This window comes from Myotis myotis, unplaced genomic scaffold (assembly GCF_014108235.1).
Source record: "Myotis myotis isolate mMyoMyo1 unplaced genomic scaffold, mMyoMyo1.p scaffold_m19_p_10, whole genome shotgun sequence".
Classification (NCBI taxonomy): Eukaryota; Metazoa; Chordata; class Mammalia; order Chiroptera; family Vespertilionidae; genus Myotis; species Myotis myotis.
In genome coordinates this window covers 64,718,445-64,743,019 of record NW_023416314.1, presented here as the reverse complement: position 1 = coordinate 64,743,019, position 24,575 = coordinate 64,718,445, and the positions used below count along the sequence as shown (strand labels likewise).

Here is a 24,575-nt window from a genome sequence, read left to right as displayed (position 1 = left end):
CTTCTAGGATTTATGTCCTAGGGACCCAAACAGGTATAGCAGGGGGATAAATAAATATATCTTCCTGGAATATCAAAGATGGTGTCCTCCCTTGATGCAGGTAATTTTAAAGCCTCGCTTTAATGGTAAAAGTAAATATCAATATAGTATAATGTGAAGCTCAAAATTTGCATGACGTTTTAGGAGACTATTAAAAAGGCACTTTCAACAGGCCCCCAGGAATGGTTTGGTAGGAAAGTTTGAGAGTCATCCATTCTTTCTAAAGCATCCTGCCCTGACCCCCTATGGAAAAAGGCTAGCCTCCCAGATGTACCCCAAACCCAGGAAGCGGGGGCAGGAGCAGAGAGAGAAGGGTCTGAATCCAGACTCTAAGGACAGGGCCTGGGCGAGGTCAGCCAGCTAGCCAGAGGTGGACAGGCTGGCACTTCAGGTGTCCTACTTCATGCCCAGCCAAACCTGGGTGAGGTGATGGGTGGGGGTGGGGGAAGACACAGGCACACACCAGCCAGTCTCTCACTTCCCTTTTTATTTCCTCTGAGATCTGCAAAAAGCAGCACCAGGGAGGGAACCCGCCCTCCAGCCCCTGGAAGGGCCTTACCCCCCATACCCGATCCAGGACACAGCCAGCACCTCAGGCCCCTTTCCCCTAGGGGAAGGTTGGTTCACAAACACCACACACATGTGCACATGTACACACTTCACACTACATGTACACTCTGGGTATGACACAGCTGGGACTTGGGGGATCAGCCCCCAGGAGGCCCCAGGAGGACGGAGGCCCAGAGAAAGGGGAGCCCCACACCCGGATCTCCCTCAGTCCAGGAGGAAGAGGCCCCATCCTTCTAGCGCAGGGCCTGTCTTCAGTCAAGGGCACATTGCTTGGGGGGATTTTTTTTTTTTCCTTTTAGCAAGTCCCTACAAAAATAGAACTTCTCCTGGTATTTATAAATCCACGGCCCCTGGCTCTGCAGGTAGAAAAGCCACATGAGGCATTCCCTTTGGTTGCTCATCTGGTCGGTCCGTTGTCTGCGGAGGTCTACGCAGTCACCTCGGAGTTGCTCAGCGCCTTCAGTGGGCCCTCCCAGTCAGTGGTGTGCACCTTCTGCAGCCGGGCTCGATAGTAGAAGAGGTAGGAAGGTAACAGGAATCCCAGGAGTGAGAAGAGCAGGAGGCCCAGGTTCACCTTGAGGGCAAAGAGAGAGCGTCAGGCAGGTTCCCGCTCTCCCTCTCTCCTCCAACAGGGAGGAGGAGGCCAGGATGACACGTATAGCTAGACCTTACTGTGTTCCATCACTGTTCCAACATGCCTCGTTTTGTGGTCAGTGGCCTTGCAAAGTGGCAGAGCCTGGTTTGAACCCTGGCTGACACCAGCGCCCACACTGGGGACACGGACAGGGGTCACTGGGGTGGTGAGAAGAGCCTCCCGGGGCAGTTAAAGGAGCTGGGCAGATGGAAGGGTCAGCGGCCCAGCACAGCGGCCTCACACGGGCTTGGACTCCACTCGCTCTGCATCCCGCTCTGCATTGCTCCGGGCTCTAAGTGCCTCCCTCTCAGCACCCTCCCTTCCGGCAAAGACGAAGTGATAAAGCACACGGTGTGCTTAGCGCCTAGAGAGCGCCCTGTGAATGGTAGTTGTCATGTCATCGTCTTTGTGGGAGAAGGGTTTATGGGAGTGAGTGGTGCACGGGGCAGGGAGATCAGCTTCCGGGGGGCACATGTCGGTTTGATGTAAGGAAAAGCCTTCCCAACAGTCCCAGTGGTGCTGCCGCGTGCAGGACTGGTCACTGAGGGACCCCCTTTGTCGGGGCTGCTGGAGAGGGTCCCTGCCTTGGGTGACCTGGGTGGGATCCGTTCTGGGCCATTTCACATGTCACCAGGGAGCTTATTAAAAACAGACTCCTGGGCCCAGGCCAAGAGCTGCTGATTCAGCAGGCGGGGGAATTTGTGTTCTTAACACTCTGCGAGGGGTTCTGACGGGCAGCCAGCTTGGGAACCCCCAGATTACAGACTTCCAAGGCACCTCCTGGCTGCGATGAGAAGAGGGAAGGATTCTATCACATACCAGCTCCCCACCCCCAGCTCCTGGGCTGCACCCAGGAAGGGGGGTCCTGCTCCCTCCACATCTCCCCCAGTTCTCACCCAGAAGGGGTTTCCTTTCAAGGGTCCCACCATGGCCATGAAGAGCGGCTGCTGGAGCAGGGCAAACACGGCACTGATGAGGGACTGCAGGCCTGTCAGCGTCCCAAAGTGGTTGGACGGGAACCTGTCGGGGAGAGGGGGCCAAGTGTGAAGGGCGTGTGGCCCTCTCCTGCCCAGCGCCCCGCCTGTCCCCTTCCCCAGACACCGCCCTCTGTTCGCCAGGCAGGGCAGAGCTTAAGAGTTCAGGGTCTTTTCGTGTGCTCTCCGGTCCCTGGCCCAGAGGGTGTATATGCCATGACTTCAGGGCCCCCAAACTGGTTTCTGACACCTCCTCCTTATGTAATTAACTCAACCTCTCTGAGTCTCACTTCCTCCCCTACACACAGGGCTAACCCTAGCCTCACGGAGCTGTTCATTTATGCTTTTAGCAAATGTTTATTGAGCTCCTACTGTGTGCCAGGTGCCAGGCTAGGTACGTGGATATTCAGCCATGAACCGAACCGACAAAGATTCCTGGAGGTGGCATTCTGGTGGGGCGGGTGGCAGTCACCCACTAAGCGAGATAAAGGCCTCATGTGCTAGCCGGTGATAAGAGCCAAGGGGAGAAGGTAAGCAGAGATGGGGAGGGTGTCGGAGGTTGCAGTTGCAGATAGGATGGCCAAGGGAGGTGCCACGGAGCACAGCGAGGTGAGACCTGGAGAAAGTGAGACAGCTGTGAGCCTTGGGGTTTATGAGGCAACAGGGTTGATGAGGCCATAGATCGAGGGCAAGGAAGAGGGCAGAGAGGTCCCTGTACCAGGTCTTGTGGGGCCTTTTAAAGCCTTTGGCGTTTTCTCTGAGTGAGACAAGACGGGAAGCCATGGAGTGCCACGAAGAGACTTATGTCCTAACAGGTGTCTCCAGTGCTTGCGTTATAAATAGCCCGAGGGGCGGCGAGGGCAGCCAGGACGGGGTGCGGGGGGGGGACGGTCAGAAGGGTTGGCTATGCCGCAGGCAGGATGGTGGCCAGATTGGACGTGGGGGGAGAAAAGATGAAGAATCAAGAGCGACCCCACAGGTTTAACTTGAGCCAATGCAGGGGACGGAGCTGAGATGGCTGTCGTGAGGTTTCAGGTTAGGGGGTGCGGTCAAGTGTCCCCCAATGTGTCCGCCACCAGCACATACTCAATAACGGTCATGATTTCATCACCGCTACTGTAATATCCTATGTTCCTGCATCGCATACACAGGGAGAGTCACCCGGCAGCGCCGGGCAGTGGGAGTCAGAAGAGAAAGAAGGGAACAGGCCATTCAACAGGAAGCAGGGAAATTATAAGGCAAACAAGACTTCGGTCTGGAAGTTTCTACAGGGCTGACATGGGGAGAGAGGCCACTTGGGGGGCCATTTCAGAGAGCAGACGCAGGACCTACGTGTCACCCAACCAAGTATTGCAGGTTCCTCTAAGGGAGACTTCCTGACGGGGGACTTGTCCTGCAGTGGGGTGGGCTGTGTCTGAGGTAGTGAGCCCCCCGTCACTACAGGAGCTCGAGCATCCACCCTCCTCGGACATGTCAGCGTTCCAGGGAGGCTGGGAGGGCTGGAAGGGGTGCCTTCAGGGGTGTCTGGGGCCCCTTGCTCTCGGCTCTGGGACCCTCTGCTTATGGGGGGAAGTTCAGCAAGGCAGGTGGGACCAGGTTGACTCACACCGCCGCGTAGAGGCCGCCGCAGGCCGAGTGGTAGAAACCTCGAACGATGGTGTGCAGGACAAAGGTCATGAACTGAAACCAAAAGGGAGAGGAACGCGGTTTAAGGGCTCGATGCAGGATGAAGGGTGGGTGCTGGGAACAGGGAAACGGAGCCTCGCAGAGCCCGCCTACCCATGCCGACCCTCTCTGCGACCCAACCTGCTAGAAACACTCCCCAGAAACCCAGGCAATAGATCCAGAGGAGGACAGCCACGTTTCCTGGACAGCAGGCACCAAGGGAACGGTCCAGCACGGTCCCTTCGGAGGAGCCTGAGAGGCAGGGAGAGTGGGAGACGGAGGCAGGTACCTGGAGGTGTAAGTTGTTGATGAGGCAGGTGATGCCAAAAGCCACCAGCAGAAAGTTGGTCAGGGTGAAGGCGTTGATGGCGTTGGTGAGCTTCTGGATCTTGCGGTAGCGCGGTCTGACGGACTTGGTGGCAATCCCGTCCCTACCGAGAACAGGGTCACTGGCCGCTGCCGCCACTGCCTCTACCTCCCCGCAGCTCCCTGCTGCTCAGCCTGGCCCCGGCCCCTTCTGCTGTGGCTCCCCACCAACTACACCAGCATCACCGGGACCTCCTAAAATGCAGACCCCAGGGCCTCAGTCCAGACCTCAGACTCTCGGGAATGAGGCCCAGGAATCTGCATTCGTACAGGGACCCCACGTATTTCACATGCACACTGACGGCTGAGACCCGAGGATGGGAAGGAAGGCGGAGGATGGGGAGCTCTCACACCGCCTCTCATCAGGAAAGTGTCTCTGCCCACCAGCCTGGACAAGCGGCCTGCCCAGCAGGCCCCGCTCTGCACAGGGTCAGGGCTCCAAGGCCAGCCCAGGGGAGAGGGCAGGAGGCTGGGATGAGGGCAGGCTGGCATCGGTCCTAGACAGAAGGGCCCTGCTAATGGGCCCTGGCCCTCAGGGGCAGAGGGCAGAGGAGGAAGGCTGGTGCCAGGGCCAGGGGCACCGCTGGTGGGAAGGGAAGCCACTGATTGCTCCTTAGCTACCTTCTCTCTCTGTCTCCCTCTCCCGACCTCACAGGAGACTATTGACTTAACACAAAGAGAACAGCAGTCGGACGTTGGACCCAGCGGCGGTCTCCGGCCAACAAGTGGCCCCGGTGACGCCCGCCTCCTGTATCCACACCCTATACAGTCCTTCCACACTGCACAGTTACTCTGTGTGACCAACAGAACATGATGGGAGTGACGGTGTGGTTCTGAGATTATGCTACAGACACTGCAGCTTCTATCTTGGTCTCCCCCTTAGACCTTGCTCTGGGCAGCCAGCTGCCCCGTCCTGAGCAGCCCCGTGAAGAGGCCCAAGTGGGAAGGACCAAACCTCCTGCCAACAGCACGTGAGGAAGTGCAGGAGCAGATTCTCCACCCCAGTCAGCACTTTGAGGACTACAGCCTGGCCGACAGCTTGACCGAAAGCTTATGAGAAAGGCCGCTACGGTCCGAATGTCCATGTCCCCCTCACCCCCCAATCCACATGTTGAAATCCTGGTGCCCAAGGTGATGGTGTGAGGAGGTGAGGCCTTTGGGAGGTGATTAGGTCCTGAGGGCAGAGACCTCATCTTAGGATTAGTGCCCCCAGAAAAGAGGCCCCACAGAGCTCCCTAGTTCCTCTGCCACGTGAGGACTCAGCGAGAAGTCTGTGACCCAGAAGAGGGGCCACACTCGGCCATGCTGGCACCCTGGTCTCAGCCTTCCAGCCTCCAGAGCTGAGAAATAAGTTCTGGTTTTGATAAGCTGCCCAGCCTGTGGGACTTTGTCATAGCAGCCCAAACAGACTCAGACTCTGAGAACCACTCAGCTAAATCATCCCTAGATTCCTGACTCTCAGAAACTATATGAGATTGTTGTTCAAAGAAGCCAAGGTTGGGGGTAATTTGTTATACAGCAATAGGTAACTAATGCACCCCCTCTACCTCAAGCTAGCCTTAAAAAGTATACCCTTGCCCTAGCTGGTTTGGCTCGGTGGATGGAGCGTCGGCCTGCAGACTCAGGGGTCCCAGGTTCGATTCCGGTCAAGGGCATGTACCTTGGTTGCAGGCACATCCCCAGTAGGGAGTGTGCAGGAGGCAGCTGATCGATGTTTCTCTCTCAATGATGTTTCTAACTCTCTATCCCTCTCCCTTCCTCTCTGTAAAAAAATCAATAAAAAAAATTTTTTTTAAAGTATACCCTTTATAACATAGGTTCTGGAGCCTGCTACCAAAAGCTGTGTGATCTTGGGTAAGTTACTTAACCTTTCCGTGTCTTAGCTTCCTCATCTGTGAAATGAGGATAATGTACCTAGCTCAGAGAGCTGTTGCAGGATTAAATAAAACGATGCGAGGTGCCTAGTGCACAGTCGGCTCTCGCTGTGAGCTATATTTATCAAGCAGGCCGTGTCCCCTCTTAGCCTCAGTTTCCTCATCTATAAAATGGGAAGGTACCTCTGCTCTCTCAGGGCTCCTGGGAGAATGAAATAAGATGCCGGATGTGAAAGCACATAGGAAATGGAAGCACCATCTGACTACTTGCTGTCACCCTCCCTGTGCTGGTCACCTGGCATCGTCAAGGGCCATGCCCTCAGTGGGGGTGTCCACACAGTCCTTGATCCGCCAGTCCATGAGGTAGCCAATGAGAGGGCAGGTGAGTAGACACAGCAGCTGCATGGCCCCAAAGACGATGGAGTAGAACCCAACTGGGTAGGACGGGAAGGAAGCGGGGTCAGGCGCTGGCACAAGGGATGCCAGAAGCCCAGTGGGCACCAACCCCCACTTCCAGCAGAGAAGAGGGAGTGCCAACATAGCCCTCCTCTGGCCCCACATTCTTAGATCTGACAGGGTGTGTCCAGGTTCCCTGCCAGGTGGGCAGCAGTAGGGTGGGTGCAGGCCAGGGTCTCAACTTTTGTCCCCCTACCTGTCTCTTCTGCTCTTTGCTTCAGGGAGACGGTCTCTGTTGGAGGTAGCAGGGGGAGAAGCCAGAGTAAGAGGAGCTCAACCAGGGTGACCCTCCTGTGCCCCCCAGTGGGCTCAGCAGCACCTCACCATGCTTCTGGCCGCCGGTCACGATGAACTCCAGCATCTTGTTCATGGCGGCCATGTAGAAGATGACCCGCAGCTGGGTGATGCCCATGGTCAGGAGGCTCCACAGGAAAATGGGGGAGCAGAGGCTCTTGCGGAAGGGGACAGACTCTAGAGAGACAGCAGGGGGCGCCCCTGAGCCCCTGAGCTTCCATTTCCTTCAATGTCCCGGCCCATGCAGTTCTAGTGAAGGCTCTGACACTACGTGCCTTTGGATAGAAGCCAGTTTCTTCAAAAACAAGGATTCAGACTCACTGACCTCCAAGGTCTTGCCCAGCTCTGTAACTATCTCAACAGCACATTTTCAGCGACCTCTGGTGTAAAACCGTATGCTTGGTGTGTTAATTTCTCCAGCTACTATGCACTTACTAATCCAATTGTGCAACACCCCTACCCTTGCCACATATTACAGATGGGGAGACTGAGGCTCAGGGAAGCCAATGACTTGCCCGAGCTCATGGGGCAAGCCACACTCAGCTCACACCCGTAACTCGGCCATGGGAGAACCAGCAATGGGAATACCACCCCAGGAACTGCACAGCGTTCCGCCTTTTACAAAGGGCTTCCGTGTCCACAGCTTCATTCAATCCTCACAACTTCCCTGTGAGATGGGTGCGATTAGTGCTAGTTTAAGAGATGAGGAGAGTGAGAGCAGGGTTAAGGGATCTATCTAAGTCACGTGGCATGTAACGGGGGCGGGGGGGGGGAGGGGTTGAGCCGGACTCAAACCCTCATCTCCTCATTCCAAGGCTGGTGCTCCTGCCACTAACAGAGCCGACACCTTGGGAAGTGGTCCAGACAGAAGGCGGGTTGCGGCTCCTCCTGCGGCCAGCAGGGGGCGCGAGCCAGACAGGTGTTGGAGGGCCCAGCTCACCTGATGCAAGAAGCTCAGAGGTTGCAGGGAGCCCTGATGAAACCAGTTACCCCACAGGTAACTGTGGCCCCATCCTCTCTCCGTTGCCCCAGGAATCCAGCAGAGTACCCCCAGATCTGAACTTCCCAGAGTTCTCTGAGCCCTATTTCCACTCCCCCTAGCCTGTAGGTGGGGATTGCCCACCTACCTCATGTGGTGAGTGAGGACTGAAGAGGGGAGAGAGAAGCCCTTGGTGTGAGTGCTCACTAAGTGTGAGGACCCGCCTTCCCCAGTCCCCAAGGCTGTCGCCCTGACCAGATACTCACTCTCGCGAGGGTTTCCTGAGGTGCCACGAGTGTCCTGGGAGATGTTGTCCTCCTCCATGCTGGGGGCCCTCTGGCTCAGCCGCTGGCCCACATTGACCACATGGGTGTAGAAGCGGTCACCTGTCACTTTGTGATCCAGGACCAGCCCAGTGAGCTTGATCTTCTTCCTGCCGGCAGCCAGGCCGGAGCAAGTAGTAACCAGCCCCGCAGAGCCCACCCTCAACAGCCTGCCTCTAGGGGGCTGTCCCAGTCATCCCCGGGGTGCTGAGCACCCCTTTGCCCAGCACTAACATGCCCCCTGATGAGCTCCCTCAGAGGTGTGTAGGGCTCACATCTGAGTCCCTCGGAGCCTGGCCCAGGGACCAGCTCAGCACCCAATAAATGAAGGCTGAATGAGTCCTTTTCCACTGGGGTTGTTACCATGGAGGCAGCATTAAGAACTCAGACTGGAGTCAGAGAGCCTGGCTCACCCCCCTTTCAAAGGTATATAACCTTAGGAAAGTCACTTTGCTAACAGCAGAATCCACGGTCATTGGGCTGTTTGAGAATGGCATTCAGGCCAAGCCCAGTGCCTGGCATACAAGAGACGATAAAGACCAGGCACCCTCTGTGCTTGGTTGTGGAGCATCACACACACACACACACACACACACACACACACATCCCCTGGGGAACTGACAGGGAGTTGGGGAAAACTGGCATTCAGGCTGCCCCACAAAGGGTGGTATATTTGATTCCTTTCTATCCCCCTCCTGAGTCCCACCGGCTATTCCCGGGGTCCCTCCTACTCTGATCCTGTCCTCAAAACACAGAAAGGGTAATAACAATAGCAGTCCCCATGTTCTGACTGCCTGGTACGCGCCGGGTCTATTCCAAACACCTGTGGGTGTGCAGGGTCAGGCCCATGGTAAGAATGAGAAAGCAGAGCTCGGGGAACGCAGGCCGTTTGCAAACCCAGGTCTCTCTGACTTCTCCGCTCATTCTCCCCATCACACCACCACTCCCCTGGCCTTCCTCTGCAGGAGGGAGGTCCCCCTCCACCCCAGCACCCCCACAGAGCCACTCACGTGTAGCTGCCTTCCTCGGGAGAGGGAAAGGCTTCGGTGGGCCAGTTGAGGGCACAGTTCAGGAAGATGAGGCAGGCCAGGCCCGACCAGGTGAACATGATGGCCATGAAGGACACGCCAGCATCGTAGATCAGCTGTGGAGGGAGGAGCAGACCCGTGGGGAGGCCGCCGGGCTCCAGGCCCCCCTCTTCCAGCCCGAGGTGGAACCCGGGCCCCCAGGGCCTCAGAGGAGGTCTCTTCTAGCCCACTGCTTGTGTCCAATTTGCAGATAAGGAAGGCAAGGCCAGAAGTTAAGAGTCAGGCCCCAAAGTCACCCCTCCTCTTCCTTTCTCGCTCCTTCACCCTGGAGTAGGTGAAATAGTTCCCACAAGGTACTGAGGTTGCCGGCCACAGCTCAGAATGTCTTTGAAATCTCAATTATTATCTTTAAAAGTCACATTCATTTTGCCTATGACTCCATACGTGTTTGTTTTACACAAAAATGTGATCTCATTTTATGTACAAAAGAGGAGAATTAAGGCTCTAGGTTTACTAGGCCTAGCCATGTTTATCCTGCCCCTGCCTGGCCTGTTCCCTGGGGTGGGGGGTGGGGGGGAGAGACAAACCCAAGCTAACAAGCTTTATCTCACCTCTCACAGGTGCTGACGCTGAGGGGGAGGGAGGTGTGTGCAGTACTCTGCCCAAGGCCTCCTAACCCAGGACAAACAGGTTCTGAATAGACTGGGAAGCCAGGTATGTGAGATGGTGTCACTCCTCTGTCCTCTCAGCCACCCTCTGCCTGGGATGACCGATGTCCGCCCTCCCCTCAGGCTCCTGCTCAGAGCCCGGTGCTGCCCAGGAAAACGGCTCCTGCCAGGGGCTCCTTGGGCCTTGGGCTCTTTCTTCCCTGAAGGCAGCACAGAGCTTCAAAGGGCCAAGTCCCAAAGGAGTGGGGATCAGATCTGGCTCCTCCAACCCCACTGTCTGAGTTGGAAAGGGAGAAGCCCCACCTTCCATGCCTGCTGCTACCTGACCAACTGGCAGCCACCCCACCAAAGTACGTGCCTTAGGGGGTGCCGGGCAAGTGCCTTCTAAACTAACAAATTAACTGCTCCCCGTGGAATGTCAGGGGCTTACTGTGGCCCAGTTGAAAGGGTGCTTTGTTACCATTTGATATCAGAGGAAGAAACGAGGCCCCAAACTTGCCCAGAACTAAACTCGGGCCTCTGGCTCTAGGTCCACTCGCTGACCTATCTAGGGTCTGGCCTGGTATGGACTAGCTTTATGACCTTGAACCCAAGTCACCCAGCCTTTCCAGAGCAGGGGACGGAGATGTGGCTGGAAAGACTGGGTGAGGCCAGAGAACCAAAAGCCTCGAATGCATGGGAACAGGTTGGACTTGATTCATCAGGTGATGCAAAGTGTGTGAGTGAGTTCTCTATCTAAGATCCTTCTGTAAGGCAAGTGAATGACAGATGGGAGAGGGAAATGGCCAGAGGCAGGAGACTGAGAAAATCTGTTCTGGCCCAGGAGAGAGGGTGGAGGCCAGGACCAGGACAACAGTAAAGGAAAGGAGGGGAGCAGAGAAATCAGACCCACTGGTGGGCAACAGCACCTGGACTCTTCCCATGATGCCTCAGTGCTTTTCCCAGAGGTGGTGGGAACTGACTGGCAGGAACTGGGCCACCAGACACTAGCCACTACATAGATACCCAACCCCACCCAATTCTTACATCAAGGCAAAAAGAAAGCACAGTGGCCTCACTGTCCCCCCAGGCAGTTCCAAACCTTGATTCCTGGAAACGTGATGGCAGAAGAAGCGTAGGAGCCGATCATGAGGGCCATGATGGTGGAGCGCAGGTTCCCAAACATGTTGGGCAGCTGAGGGAGGAGGACAAGGCCAGTGAGCAGGGGAGACCCCGACGCCCGCCCAGGCCTCCCCTTTCCCAGCCCCGCCTGGGAAACTTGGAAGCATCCAGCCCAGTGTCCTCACAGTGAGCTCCAAGAACACTAGCCCCATGAGACGCCACAGACAAGTTACAAGGCAAATCAATGCTGGAAACTCCTCTACCCCCTCCTACAGACTCTCAAGGCACTTTAGAATCTGAAAGACTCCCAAAAGTGCCCTCGCAGAGAAATTTTGTCAATTTTAACCCCAGGGTTTCCCAAGTTCGTTGCTTATGGAGCCACTTTATCCTGTGATGCCTCTTAATAACCCATGAAATGAATGTTTAAGAAGCATTGATCTACTTTGTAAGGTATATAAATGTCAAATCACCACCCTAGCTGGTTTAACTCAGTAGATAGAGCACCGGCCTGCAGACTGAAGAGTCCCAGGTTTGATTCCGGTCAAGGGCATACAGCTCAGCTGCAGGCTCCTCCCCGGCCCGGGCCCTGGTCAGGGCTTGTGCAGGAGGCAACCAATGTTTTCCTCTTACATCAATATTTCTCTCTGTCTTTCCCTCTCTCTTCTACTCTCTCTAAAAATCAATGAAAAAAAATCCTCGAGTGAGGATTTAAAAAATAATATTGTACACCTGAAAGTAATGTATATCAACTGTAATTAGAAAATAAATTTTAAAAGAAAGAAAGAAACACTGATCTAGTGCAACTCCTTTGACAGATGAGAAAGTTGAGGCCCAGAGAGGGAAAGAAATGTGCTCAAGAGAAAAGAAATGTACAGAGCATGTGAGTGACTTTCTCCCTTGTCTGGCCATTCTAGTTCTATTTATTCCAGACCCCGTGGTTGGCTCTGTCACGAGATGGTGCCCCTTAACCTTCCCGGTGGCCCCAAATGCCCCAGTTCCTGCTGAACCTCAAATAGCTCTGGAAAGGCAGGTGAGCCAGGACAAGCCTGGGATAGGCTAGGAGGTGAGGGTGGGACGAAGGGAGGCCAGGTGTCAGGAGGTGGCTCTGACGTGCACAGAGCTTCCCCCAGTAGAGAATTAACTGATTGTGTGTTCTGCGCGCTGGCCGAAGCCAGGCCCTCAGGGTAGGGCAAGGCAAAGTCAAGCCGCCCTCTGTGTACACTCTGGCCCCGCCATCCTCCCGGGTCAGTAGATCCCACAGCTGGGAGGGCCTTGGAGGCTTAAACCCTCTCCAGCGGGGAAAACCAAAGCCCAGAGAGCTCTGGGAAGGAAGCCGGATAAACACAGGGAACCGAGTCCCCCACCAACTTCCAAGCAGCTATGGAAAGGGGACAGAGCCAGGTTTCCCTGGCACCTGTATCTGCCAGGCACGCTGCCAAGGCCACAGGGAAAGTGCCAGGAGCAGAACAGCCCGGCCTTTGACGCCGCCCCGCCACCCTGCCCCCAACTCAAGGGTCCCAGGGCGCTGTCTCCACCCTGCACCGCCGGCGCGAGGCCAGCTCCGCTAACCCCGGGCTGACGCCGGGCAGCACTGGATGTCCCCGCAGAGCTGTCCTGGCCCGAGCCGAGCTGCCGAGGCCTGGGGGCGGGGCCGGGGCGGGGCTGGCGCCGGGCCCTGCCACTGGCTGGGGCTCACTGGGCAGGGCCGGGAGGGGGTGGGGGTGCTGCGATCCGCGGGCAGAGCCCCCCAAGCCTGACCCCTAGGCGGGCGGGGACAGGGTCCAAGGGCAGGCCCCCCGCCACGCAGCCACGCCGGGCAGGGGAGAAGGGACTGCGGGCCCTGAGCCTAGATGCACGGCGGGGAGAAGGGGCCTGGGCGGCTGGGCGGGGACGAGCGATCTGCTTCCTTGGAGAGTTGTGCAATGTCCCAGGCTGGAATGAAGAAGGGCTGGGGGGAAACCGGCCAAAAACACCCAGTTTGGTGGTCAGGCAACCCTCATCCGAAACAAACAACCAGCTCCAGCCAGAGGCCGGCCCAGCCAGAAACCGCTTCCCCCACCCCACACGCAGGAGCCTTGAACCCTAGACTCACCCACAACACAAACATACACGCTTAAAGTCACACACACGCAAAGCACACACATGCATAAGAGATGGACCCGTGTGATAAAGCCATTTTTGTAGGTCAAGTGCCGTCAAGTGTTGACAGGTTCACACGGTTCAATCCAACACACGCACAAATACCTGTGCCTTCGCTTCGCATGCTCTCCCCGCAAACACACTGTCCCAAGCTGTCCCCTCCCTGTCACTATCACATTACCCACTTTTATTTTCTTTCTGGCACTTATGATTACAGATGTAATGTATTAGTTTACTTGTTTGGGGGTTGCCTGTTCCCCCAACCCCACAATGCAAGCTCCGGGAAGCTGAGGGAGTTCAGTTCTGTTTGTGCTGCAGCCCCAGTGCCTAGAACAGAGCTCAACAGACAGTGTGGGCTGGACAGACACACACACACACACACACACACACACACACACTCCATCTGCATCCACTGGCCCCTCTCCACTCTCACCTTCACTCACTCCTACCCCCACCCACTCCTGGGTGCCCTGCTGACAAGCCAGAGCCTGTCATACTCACCGTGAGTGAAGAGAACGTTAGGCAGATTCCACCAAAGCCATTCAGGGACAGCGCCAGGAATATCAATGGAGACAGAACTGGGGAAAGGCGAGGGGTGAATAAGGGCATTGGGGAGCTACCCAAGGGCAGAAGCTGGGTTAACATCCACCTACACCCCACTCATTCTTTTCTCGTGGGGGCACCAGAGGCCAGACCTCTCACCTTTGGTGTCCCGAGAGGCCAGGGCCATGAGGGTGCAGGATGCAGCAAAGCAGGTGCTGTGGAGATTGGGGTGGAGAGTGGGACTGTGAACACTGAGCCTCACCTTCCCCTGCAGCACCAGTCCCTGCCCTCGAGTTCCCCCAGGCCTGGCATGGCCACCTCACCTGCCAACCAGCCGTGTGGGCCGGGGGCCAAAGCGGTCCATGAAGATCCCCAGCGGCAGGGTGGTGGCGCTGAGCACGAAGGAGCCGATGGTGAAGCCCAGGTTGAGCATCTTTTCCTGGCTGTCACAGCTGGGCCACCGGAGCTGTGCATCCTGGGTGACGTTAGTGGTGTTCTTAGCTGAGGAGGGGAAGGGAGGGCTCAGCACGGAACAGCAGGAGCAGCTGGGTGCAGGAGAGGGCGGCCTGGGATCAGGGGTCCTGTGCTCAAATCCCATGCCTCTGATTCACTGCCAGTCACGTGATTTCGGGGGTGGCTTAGAGTCCTATCTACTCTGGTGGGGAAGGAGCCCCATACATGTCAGCAGCTAGTATCTTTACTCAAGGGGAGTCACACACCTAATCGGAGGCCTCTACTAGCTCACACACGATCACAGACATCAAAGTATTCACCAGGTTGTAAGATTCACTCAGTGTCTGAGCTTAGGGTGGGCAGACCCCCAACAGGAAGCACCTTCGAATCTGGGACAAAGTCAGTGAGTGATGCTTAGCTGAGGTAACAAGAATTCACTTAAAACCTGGATAAAACTTTCCCCATAAATGACATTCTGATAAAAATAATAATAATAATAATAGCTAATATTTATAGAACACTTTTATGTTGCAGGCATTGTTCTCGACAGTCACTGAATTAACTTACAACAGTCCCATGAGTCAGCTAATAAAGTATCTCTATTCTCCAGATGATAAAACTGAAGCACAGAATTAGGCCCATGGCACTGCCCTCCAACACCCTTTAGAAGTCCTCCAGGTAAACTGCCAACTTGGAGTTGTGACAAGTTCACGGAAAAGGCTTGTGGTGGGGGAAGGAGGGTGACTTCACTTCACTCAGTGCTCAGTGAGCCGTGAGGTGGCGGCTCCCCTGCCTTTCCGTTACCTAGGCATCATTGCCAAGGGCAAACTCAGGGTGCACCCGGAAGGCAGACAGCCCAGGGTCTGAATTCCCACCACCATCCTTCCCACCGTGCAGGCTTAGACAAGAAACCTCCTCTTTGTGCCTCAGGCTCCTTGCCTGTGAAAGGGAGCAGAGAATGCCAAACCCATGGGGGCTCCTTAGGAGATTCCGCTGGAGAAGGTGAAAGGCGGCATACGCCCAGGGCCTGGCCCAGAGAAGGTGCTCCTGAAATAGCTGATGAAGGGGAGACGATGCCCCCACCCTCAAGGGTCAGACGTGGCCAGCCACTTCTCTAGGTGCTGAGGATCCCACGGAGAATAAGACAGGAAGTGCTCAGCTCTCATGGGGCTTCTATTAGATAGTAAACAAGTAGACGCTGATTTAAAACGGCAGGTGCAGTGATAGGATGATGTGATTAGTGCCTGAACGCTGGGGGCGGGGATGGGGGAACACCTGCTCGCCACGGTGACAATGACCCGGATTTCAGGTATTTGAAGGGCTTGCAGGTGGCAGAAGGGTGAAGTGATCTATGTGATAACAAGGAAGAACATAAACTATGTTCAGATCATGAGTGCTGGCTGACCAGGCGCGAAGCACCTGGGACCATGGTGAGTTTCCCATCGGTGGATACCAGCTGCTGAGGAAGCTGGGGAGGGTGCTTAGGCCCCTGGAAGAAGCAGTTAGAGGCTTAGATCACACAGCCTGTGGGGTTCAGACGGGCCCCTTGATTTCTTGATCTTTACGATCACTGTTCATTTCTCCACCAGGTTTGTCTGTGCCCGTTTATTCAGTCTACACTCACTTATTGGACATCTACTGTATGCTGGGCACTCTACTGGGCCACTGGGTAAAGCAGGAAGAAATGCAAAGGTCATTTAGGCTAGAGGCTGCAAACAGGGGACCAGCAATGTCCCCCACACAAGTTTCACTTGGCCGGGAAATTTTAACTGGGTGCCAGTTTAAAATCAGGAGTTATTACATAAAAATCCAGAAGTCTGGCTTCTCTGTAAGAAGTCAGATCTGGCCACTGCTGGGGCCAGATGGGGGTCACCCCTCTTCACCAGAGCTTGCCCTCTCTAAGTCACCCAAGTCCTCGCTCACTTTTCGCTCTGACATTAGCCATCTTACCGCTGCCCCGATTTGCCAATTATTAACTGGTTGGCCTCTGTTGGCATTTGAGGTTGCAGCCCCTAAACTAGAAGCTGCCCCTGCTCCCAAGTCCTTGACAATCAAAAGACACATCTCTTACCAACGGTCCCACTAGCTCTACATTAATTAATAGCGGCTTTGCGTGAGGCTTTTTCTTGTAGTATCTCATTTAACCCTCACAACAATGATCCCCATTTTATAGAGGATGGGGCTCCGCGAAGCATAGCAGCTCACGGCCTCACAACTTCTTACAGGCAGGCTCAGGTTCAAAGTCAAGACAACCTCTGGAGCCAACGCCTCTCCACTGCACCTTTCTGTCCTGAAGAGGGTGGCTTAGCTACTGTCCCAAGCCAAAGCGCTGCTGCCAAGTAACTTCGTCTTCTTACTGGCAGAATCCCAGCCCCGTGGGTTGCTAATAGCTCCAGGTCAATTAATGCGTTCGTTTCTCCGGTTTATCCATCAGCATCCTGTGAGTTTGACTAACATAAGCTAGTTCCTGAGACCTGATCACTTGATGTGGCTGGAGAAAGCCAGACTTCTGAAGCAAGGGGGAAGCAGGCCAAGATGCAAAGACCTCTCAGACCTCTCCTCAGGTCAACAAAACAGAAGGTCTTTGAAATCCAACCCAACTTCCCCATTTCATAGACAAGTCAGGTGAGGCATGGGGAGTGGGACAGGGAAAACATACTCATTAAGTTAGTGCTGGAGTTGGCTTATTTTTTTTAATGTTTTAAATATATTTTTATTGATTTCAGAGAGGAAGAGAGAGATAGAAACATCAATGATGAGAGAGAATCATTGATCAGCTGCCTCCTGCACGCCCCCCACTGGGGATCAAGCCCGCAACCAGGTCATGTGCCCTTTCCTGGAATCGAACCTGAGGCCCTTCAGTCCTCAGGCCAACACTCTATCCACTGAGCCAAACCGGCTAGGGCTGGAGTTAGGCTTAGAAACCATGGAAAACAGTGTCTCCCCCGAGGTGGTATGCAGAGCAGGTGGGGTTTAAGGGGCACATGGAATGGGTTTTATGTTTCATAGTTATTAGCTATATGAATAACAAAACACACACATGTGTATTTATACATACAAATACACGCATGTATGTATAGGAACATATATGTGTGTATTAGAAACATGTGTACATATGAATATATTAGAAATGTGTATGAAGTGTATGTGCATGTAAGTAATATCAAACCCAAGATTCCAGGCACATTGCACTTTAAAGTGAGGCTACCTTTTTTAAGTGGGTTGATTTAAAAGGAAGTACTAAGTAAATAACAGCACCTCTGGCACACAGAAATGGTAAAATTGTGAAGGTGAACTACAAATGACCTGAAAAAAAAAGGGAAAACAGGATCAAGGTTAAATGTTCTGCCTCTGGAGTCAAGAGCGTGGCTGAATGCTGGCTCCTCTGGCTGTGCTGCCGAGACCAAGGCTCTGTTATCCCCCCGGCGAAATGGGGATCGTGGTGGCAGCACCTGAGGAAGCTGCACACACAAACAGGCACACAACGATCCCATCTTCTTTGTCTCCCCGACAGTGAGCACTTCCTCACTCCACTGCTTCACTTTCCTGCAGTTGACATAGTCACTTTCACCAACACTCCCAGAGGACTGGGCTCTACCTGGCTGTCTTGTCTATACCTGAACGCTGGAAGGAGGACTCTAAGCGGAAGGAGGTCGGGGACAGCCGTCTACACTATTTCCGTGAGGCCTAGGATAAAGGTTCCGGAGTCGGGTCCGGGGTTGAATCCTCACTATGCTCCTTATTAGCCGTGTGACCTCACACAAGTTACTTAGCATCTCTGAGCTTAGCTTTCTCTTCTATAAATGGGGTTAAGAATACATCACATCATCCACCTACATCACAGATCTGTTGTGAGGACTAATGATCTAGCTAGCAAATAGTAATTGCTTAATTAACTTAAGCCATTGTTTTATTTGGGCACTCATGTGGGATATACAGTAGTGTGTGATAAACTGAACTGTCCCTGTCTAATTCTGAGTCCTCTTTATTTTATTTTTTACTCTCACCTGAGGATATTTTTCCATTGATTTTTAGAGAGAGTGGGAGAGAGAGGGAAAGGCAGAGAGAAATATCAATGTGAGAGAAGCACATCAATTGGTTGCCTCCTGCATGCCCCCCGACCAGGGCCTGGGCCGGGGAGGAACCTGCAACCAAGGTCCATGCCCTTGACTGGAATCAAACCAGGGACCCTTCAGCCTGCAGGCCAACGCCGAGTCCTCTTTAGATGTGATGCCCTTCCAGGTGGGTCAGTCACCCACACAGGCGGTCCCTCAAGAGAGGGACAGCAGAAAGCACTGAGAAGACAGAGGGTGTGGCCAGGGAACCCCAAAGCCGACACTAATGAACGCCTCACATCATTGTACAGACTTAGAAGTGGAGATCCCGAGAGGGTAGGTGACGTGCCTAAGATCACACAGCAAATGCTGGCAAAGCTGGGTCCAGAACCCCCACCAGTTGTCTGAATTTTGAAATCTTGCTCTCATTTCATTTTCACAACAGCCCTGAAGTAAGGATTATTGTTCTGTTTTTATAGATGGAGTAACTGAGATAATAAGAAAGTTAAGTGCCAGCACCGGTTTGGCTCAGAGGATAGAGCGTCAGCCTGGGGAATCCCGGGTTCGATTCCGGTCAAGGGCATGTGCCTTGGTTGCGGGCACATCCCCAGTGGGAGGTGTGCAGGAGGCAGCTGATAGATGTTTCTAACTCTCTATCCCTCTCCCTTCCTCTCTGTGGAAAATCAATAAAATATATTTAAAAAAAAAAAAAGAAAGTTAAGTAACTGGCTCACATCAGCCGACCAGACCATAGCAGAGTTGGAAGTGATGCTGCCTGTCTGTTTCCACACACGATGGGGACACAGATTCCTGGGCTAATTCTATGTCCTTGGGACCCTGTAGAAAGGCTGAGGCCACAGTGAATGGGGCTTTAAGAAACAGAAAGCTGGCATTTTTCATAGGGTGGCATGAGTAGGCAGAATAGGGTAGAGCACTCCCAATCAGCCTGATAGCTCAAGGACTGAGGCTGGAGCCCCTTGAATGAATGAGAGGTGAGGCAGTGGTTCTCAACGTTCCTAATGCCACGACCCTTTAATACAGTTCCTCATGTTGTGGTGACCCTCAACCATAAAAAAATATTTTCGTTGCTATTTCATAACTAATTTTGCTGTTATGCATCGTAATGTAAATATCTGATATGCAGGATGTATTTTCATTGTTCGCACCCACAGGTTGAGAACCGCTGGGAGACATGTGCCCTGCTTTCCAAGAGTGGACAAATAAGGTCTGAGAACAGGAGAAGGGTTCACTTCGATCACCTCTAGTGATCCCAAACAACCAGCTCAGATGTAAACTCCTTCTGGGCAACTCAAAACACCAAGTGGATACCTCCCACCACATACAAAAGTTAACTCCGAATGGACCAAAAATCTAAATGTAAGAGTAAAACTAGAAAACTCTCAGGAGGAAATAGAGACATAAATCTTTGAGATCTTAGATCTGGCAATGGTTGCTGAAACATGACACCAAATGACAAATGGCAAAATAAAAAATACATAGATTGAGCTTCATCAAAATTGGAAAATTTTGGCCTCCAAAGGGCACCATGAAAATGTGAAAAGACAACGCACAGTGGGAGAAAAAAATGTACAAGTCATTATCCTATAAAGGACTTGTATCTGGAATATAAAGAACTCTTACAAGTCAATAATAAAAGGGCAAATAATACAATTAAAAATTGAATAGATGTTTCTCCAAAAAGGTATACCAATGCCTAAGAAACATATGAAAAGATCCCCAACATCCCCCGCCCCTTTATTTTTTTTTTATTTTTTTTTTGCTTTGTTCACTGCTTATTTAAATGGAAATCCTGGGGGGGATTTCCAACATCATTAGCCATCAAAAGATGCAAGTCAAAATCACAGGAGGTAACACTTTATGTCCAGTAGAATGGCTATAATAACAAAGATGAGTTAACAAGTGTTGTCTAGGCTGTGGAGAAACTGAAACCCTCATACAACACTGGTAGGCATATCAACTGGTGTAGATACTTTGGAAAACAGTCTAGCAGTTCCTCAAAAGGTTAAACATAGAGTCACCCTATGGCCCAGCAATGGCACTCCTAGGTATATACCTAAGGGGAAGAAAAGCATATGTCCACACAAAAACTTGTACACAAATAGGGTCATTGTGTATAAAAGCCAAGAAAGTGGAAACAACGCACATGACCATCAACTGATGAATGGGTAGAGCGTGGTAGATCCATACAATGGAGTATTAGTCACAATGGGAAGAAACCTAGTCCCGACCTGTGCTACCACTGAGATGAACCTTGAAGACATCATTCCAAGTGAAAAAAAGCCCGTCACTGAAGACCACATATTATAAGGTGCCATTTATATGAAATGTTCAGGATATGCCAATCTATTATTGCCATAGGCAGACCTATGACAGAAAGTAAATGAGCAACTGGGGGGTCGAGGGGGTTGAAGAGAGTGGGTACTGCTACTGGGCACAGGGTTACCTTCTGGTGTAAAGAAAATGTTTTAAAACTAATTGTGATGATGGTTGCACAACTCTGAATAGACTACAAACCATTCAATTGTATACTTTATTTTTGGTTGTTGTTTTTCTTTGCAGACATTAAGTACATTTATTCAACTGCAACTATTTCTTCAAAGACCATTTCTTTATTTTTAATAGGTTTTTTAAATTTTATTTTTCAAGTTTTCAATTACAGTTGACATACAATATTATACTAGTTTCAGGTGTACAACATAGTGATTAGACATTTATATTTTTTATGAAGTGATCAATCACATGATAAGTCTATTACCCCTATGACACCATAGTTATTACAATATTATTATTATTATTTGTTGTTGTTGTTAATCCTCATCCGAGGATATTTTTCCATTAATTTTTAGAGAGTGGAAGGGAAAGAGAGAGACAGAGAGAAACATCGATGTGAGAGAGACACATCGATTGGTTGCCTCCTGCACACATCCTGACCAGGGCCAGGGAACCTATAACCAAGGTACATGCCCTTGACCAGAATTGAAGCCAGGACCCTTCAGTCCGTGGGCCGACGCTTTATCCACTGAGCCAAACAGACTAGGGCTACAATATTATTGACTATATTCCCTGTGCTGTAATTTACATCCCCGTAACTGTTACTAAATTTTATTATTTAAATGGGTGGATTGTAAGGTATGTGGCATATCTTACTAAAGCTCTTGTCATTTTTTTTAAACTCAGGTGGAAGGATGGGCAGCAAAAGAGAAGCAGGAGTTTGGGGGTGATGGGAATCTTCTATTTTAAATATTGATTATGGTGATAGCTCCTGAAGTATACAAATTTGTCAAACCTCATCAAAATGTGTGACGTAAAGTAATCTTCAACAAAGTTGATTTCTAGGAAGAAGCTGCTGGATTGGCAGTGGCAGGCACCAAGGCCACAAGGACAAGTCCTCCCTACTCTCCAGGGTAAACAACTCTAAGGGGACCTGGGTTCCCCACCTGCATTTGCAAATGGGGTTTCCCAAAACCCTGCTAGCTCTCTGCCTGGTTCTCTCAGCCACCCTGAATGCCTATCGCTTCATCCCAAGCCTGCTCCTCCTGACTCGACTTGCCTCCCCAGGCCAGCTGCCAGCTCTAATCTCACCTCCTCCAGCACCAGCACCCTGTCATTGGGGCCATCCCTTGATGCCACCTGCTGCTTCCTTACAGATAACGGTGGCAGGGGCGGAGCAGCCTTTGGTGGAGCAGGTGCTGCCCAGAGCAGAGATCAAGACCCTTTCAGCGCTACCCCCAAGGCCTCAGCTTTCTCCCACAACCAAGGTAGGTGCCAGAGGGAGTTGATTTGAGGGGCCACGTAAAGTCAAGACACTAATATTTATCAAGCACCATTGACTCTCACAGCAACCCCATCGTCTCCTCATTTTGCGGACCAAGCAATTGAAGCTCAGTGTTTTAAGGAACTCACTGATGTCACCCACATGGTAAAAGTAGTAGAAACTGGAATTCAAACCCAAGCTGGTCTTCCTCCAGAAGCCTGTTCCACAATATGGAGGCTGGAGGAAGAATGAGAAGGGCCAAATCCCACACCCACCCAGGTGCTTAGGCTGAGCTTGTTGGCAGAGCTCTCCTCCTCAGAAAAGGAGGATGCTCTTTCAGCAGGCGGCCCAGAGCAGTTAAGGAATCTTAGAAAAGGAATGTCAGAATTCCCACTCCCTCACGGGGGTCACACAAAGTCAAGGTTATTTTAATGGAAAATAGGAGCCATCCACAATGCCTGGCCTAAAGGAAATAAGGCTTTTATTAACTTTGTAGAAAAGGGTGACGGAAGACCTCGGGACTCAAGGTCCTGAAAAAGGACTGCAGGCCCTTCCTAGTCAATTATTATGTAGGCTCTCCTGTGCCTTATTTAGCCAGTCAGAAATCCCTCACCACTTAGCTGTAGCATTTCCCCTTCTAGAAGTCTCCATCATGCTCTACACCTGGGGCTGCCAGAGGCTGAGGACGCTGCCAGTCAGTCCCAGGATGGGCATTCGGCATTCAGTGGAGACTGGATTAGATAAACTGGGTAGAGTGGGCAGAGTGCCGCCCATCCTCTAGTCTAGAAGAAGTTTGAAGAGGTCTAGGAGCGAGCTGTCCAACTTCCTGCCCAGTGCTCTGGTTTAAGCAACCCTGTTTTCTGTCCACTCAGCCGCCTGTCCTTCTCCAGTGTCCACCTCCCCCTCCGCTGCCCCTCTCCCCGCCAGACTAGCCCCTTCTTGGGCATACCTGGGCACAAGCTGGAATAGAAGCCCTCGTTCTTGAGCATGATCAGCAAGGAGCCCCAGCCCAGGAGCACGGCAGAGAAGAAGAGATTCTCCACCACGGCCGTGCAGGCCATCCACCAGCGCCTCCGGTACGCCTGCTGCAGCGTGGGGGCCATGCTGGCCGCGAGCCTGCACAGGAACAGAGCGCTGAGCGAAGGGCCTCCCATCGGCCCCTGGTAAGGGTCCTGCATCCTGGTGGCTCCTGAGACCCCTCGAGCCAGCCCCTGAGGGGGCCTTCATGGAGGCCCCATAGCTCCCTGGGCTTTCCAGAGGGTGCCGCGGAGCTGGCTCTGGGCGCGCTGGCAGTGCCAGGGGCGTACGCGGCACTGAGCTCCCGCCAGGCCGCTATCAGAGATGAGAAAGGTCCCGTCTGCGCGCACAGCTTGCTGGCGCGCCGCCAGGCTCTTCCACCCCAGAAGAGGACGCACTCCCAGGGACAAACCTGCACTTCCCCAAATCCCCAAAGGTCAGCAGGGGCAGAGCGCGCTCCGAAGCCACCAACGGCCAGCATCCGGCCTCCCGCGCCAGGAAGGACCCCCCAGAAGCAAGCGGGAGCAGGAAGGGGAAGTCTGAAGCTGGCCTAAGACACCCCCCTTCCTGTTGTCCCAAGAAGACCACTCCTCTCCTCTGGGGCTGGGCGACAGCTAGCCCTCCTCGACTTCGCAACAGGTCACCCGTGTCCCTACAGTTTCTCGGTCCCAGCCAACAGCTGCCACGTGGACCAAGACCCAGGGCGGGCACACTTGCGACCCCAGCGCCCTGGGCGCCCCTCACTCACTCCTTAGGGCACGGAGCACCTCGAGGTGCACCTCGGAACCCGCCCTCCAGCTCCTGCCCGGGGAGGGGGCTCAGGCTCCGGCAGGAAGTCCGGTGGCCGCTGACTTTATAAGGGCAGTGGCGGCTGCTGGGCAGGCGGGCGGGCGGGTGTGTTTACCAGAGGGAGAGAAGGAGCCCGAGCTCCCCCCGCCGAGGCGCGCGGCTGCCACCGCGGGAGGAGGTGGGACTCGGGTGGCGCGGGGCGGGGGACGGCCAGGGGATGAGACCATGGAAAGCTGCGAGGAGCGGGGCAGAGAGGGCAAGGGGGGTGGGGAGCACGAGTTGCCTCTCCGGGGATCTCATTACCCTCATCGGAGAAGTGGCACTTTTTGGATTCCCGCGCTCCTGCAGGTCTGTTCAACGCCCAGAGCGTCGCTCTAAGTCTAAACAGAGGAAGTGCGGCCAGTTGGGCCCAGAGGAAGAGGGGGCGGGAGGAGCAGGGTAAAGGGGAGGGAGAGACGCGCTTGAAGAGACGGGACAGGGCGCCGGGACCTAAGGGATCGGGTAACGGGTTTTTCTTGGAGAGCCTGGGAGTGTCGGTGGCAACCGGCCCGCACTCTCGGCGGACGGACTCGCGGCCGGGACCTAGAACCCCACCAGCTGCTCACCTCGGGTGGGAGGCAAATGCCCCTCCTGCAGCCTCGGACGCGTCTGGGAGCGCAGCGCCTCGGCGGCGCGCACACTCGCGGTGCCCGTGTCCCGCGGGCCCAGCCCGGAGCTGCACGGGCGCGCGGCACTTCCCTGCCCTCCGGGTCCCCGCGGTCTCGGAGGTTCAGCCCGACTGCTCGGTGTGCTCGCCTCTCGGAACAAGGAGCTGGGAACCCCCTGGACGACAC

The 24,575-nt window shown here is 53.6% G+C and overlaps 1 protein-coding gene across 7 annotated transcripts; it reads right to left on the bottom strand.

Moving 5' to 3' along the window:
* Nucleotides 1–509: 509 nt before the first annotated feature.
* On the bottom strand, nt 510–24,510 carry SLC43A1 (solute carrier family 43 member 1). 7 transcript variants are annotated; one of them, XM_036325836.1, is made up of 16 exons: nt 24,348–24,483; nt 24,046–24,122; nt 22,886–23,052; nt 13,977–14,154; nt 13,813–13,868; nt 13,612–13,688; nt 10,952–11,044; nt 9,185–9,318; nt 8,118–8,284; nt 6,903–7,049; nt 6,775–6,810; nt 6,418–6,556; nt 4,172–4,313; nt 3,824–3,897; nt 2,140–2,263; nt 510–1,183 (listed from the first exon to the last, which is right to left on the bottom strand). In XM_036325836.1, exons 3-16 carry the CDS (start codon nt 23,037–23,039, stop codon nt 1,037–1,039), a joined length of 1,668 nt encoding a protein of 555 aa, XP_036181729.1. In that variant the 5' UTR covers nt 23,040–23,052; nt 24,046–24,122; nt 24,348–24,483; the 3' UTR covers nt 510–1,036. The 7 variants fall into 7 exon arrangements, with proteins under 7 accessions (XP_036181729.1, XP_036181733.1, XP_036181727.1 ...); XM_036325840.1 differs by lacking the exon at nt 24,046–24,122 and having other exon boundaries at nt 24,348–24,510; XM_036325834.1 differs by lacking the exons at nt 24,046–24,122; nt 24,348–24,483 and having other exon boundaries at nt 22,886–23,254.
* Between the last annotated feature and the right edge of the window lie 65 nt (nt 24,511–24,575).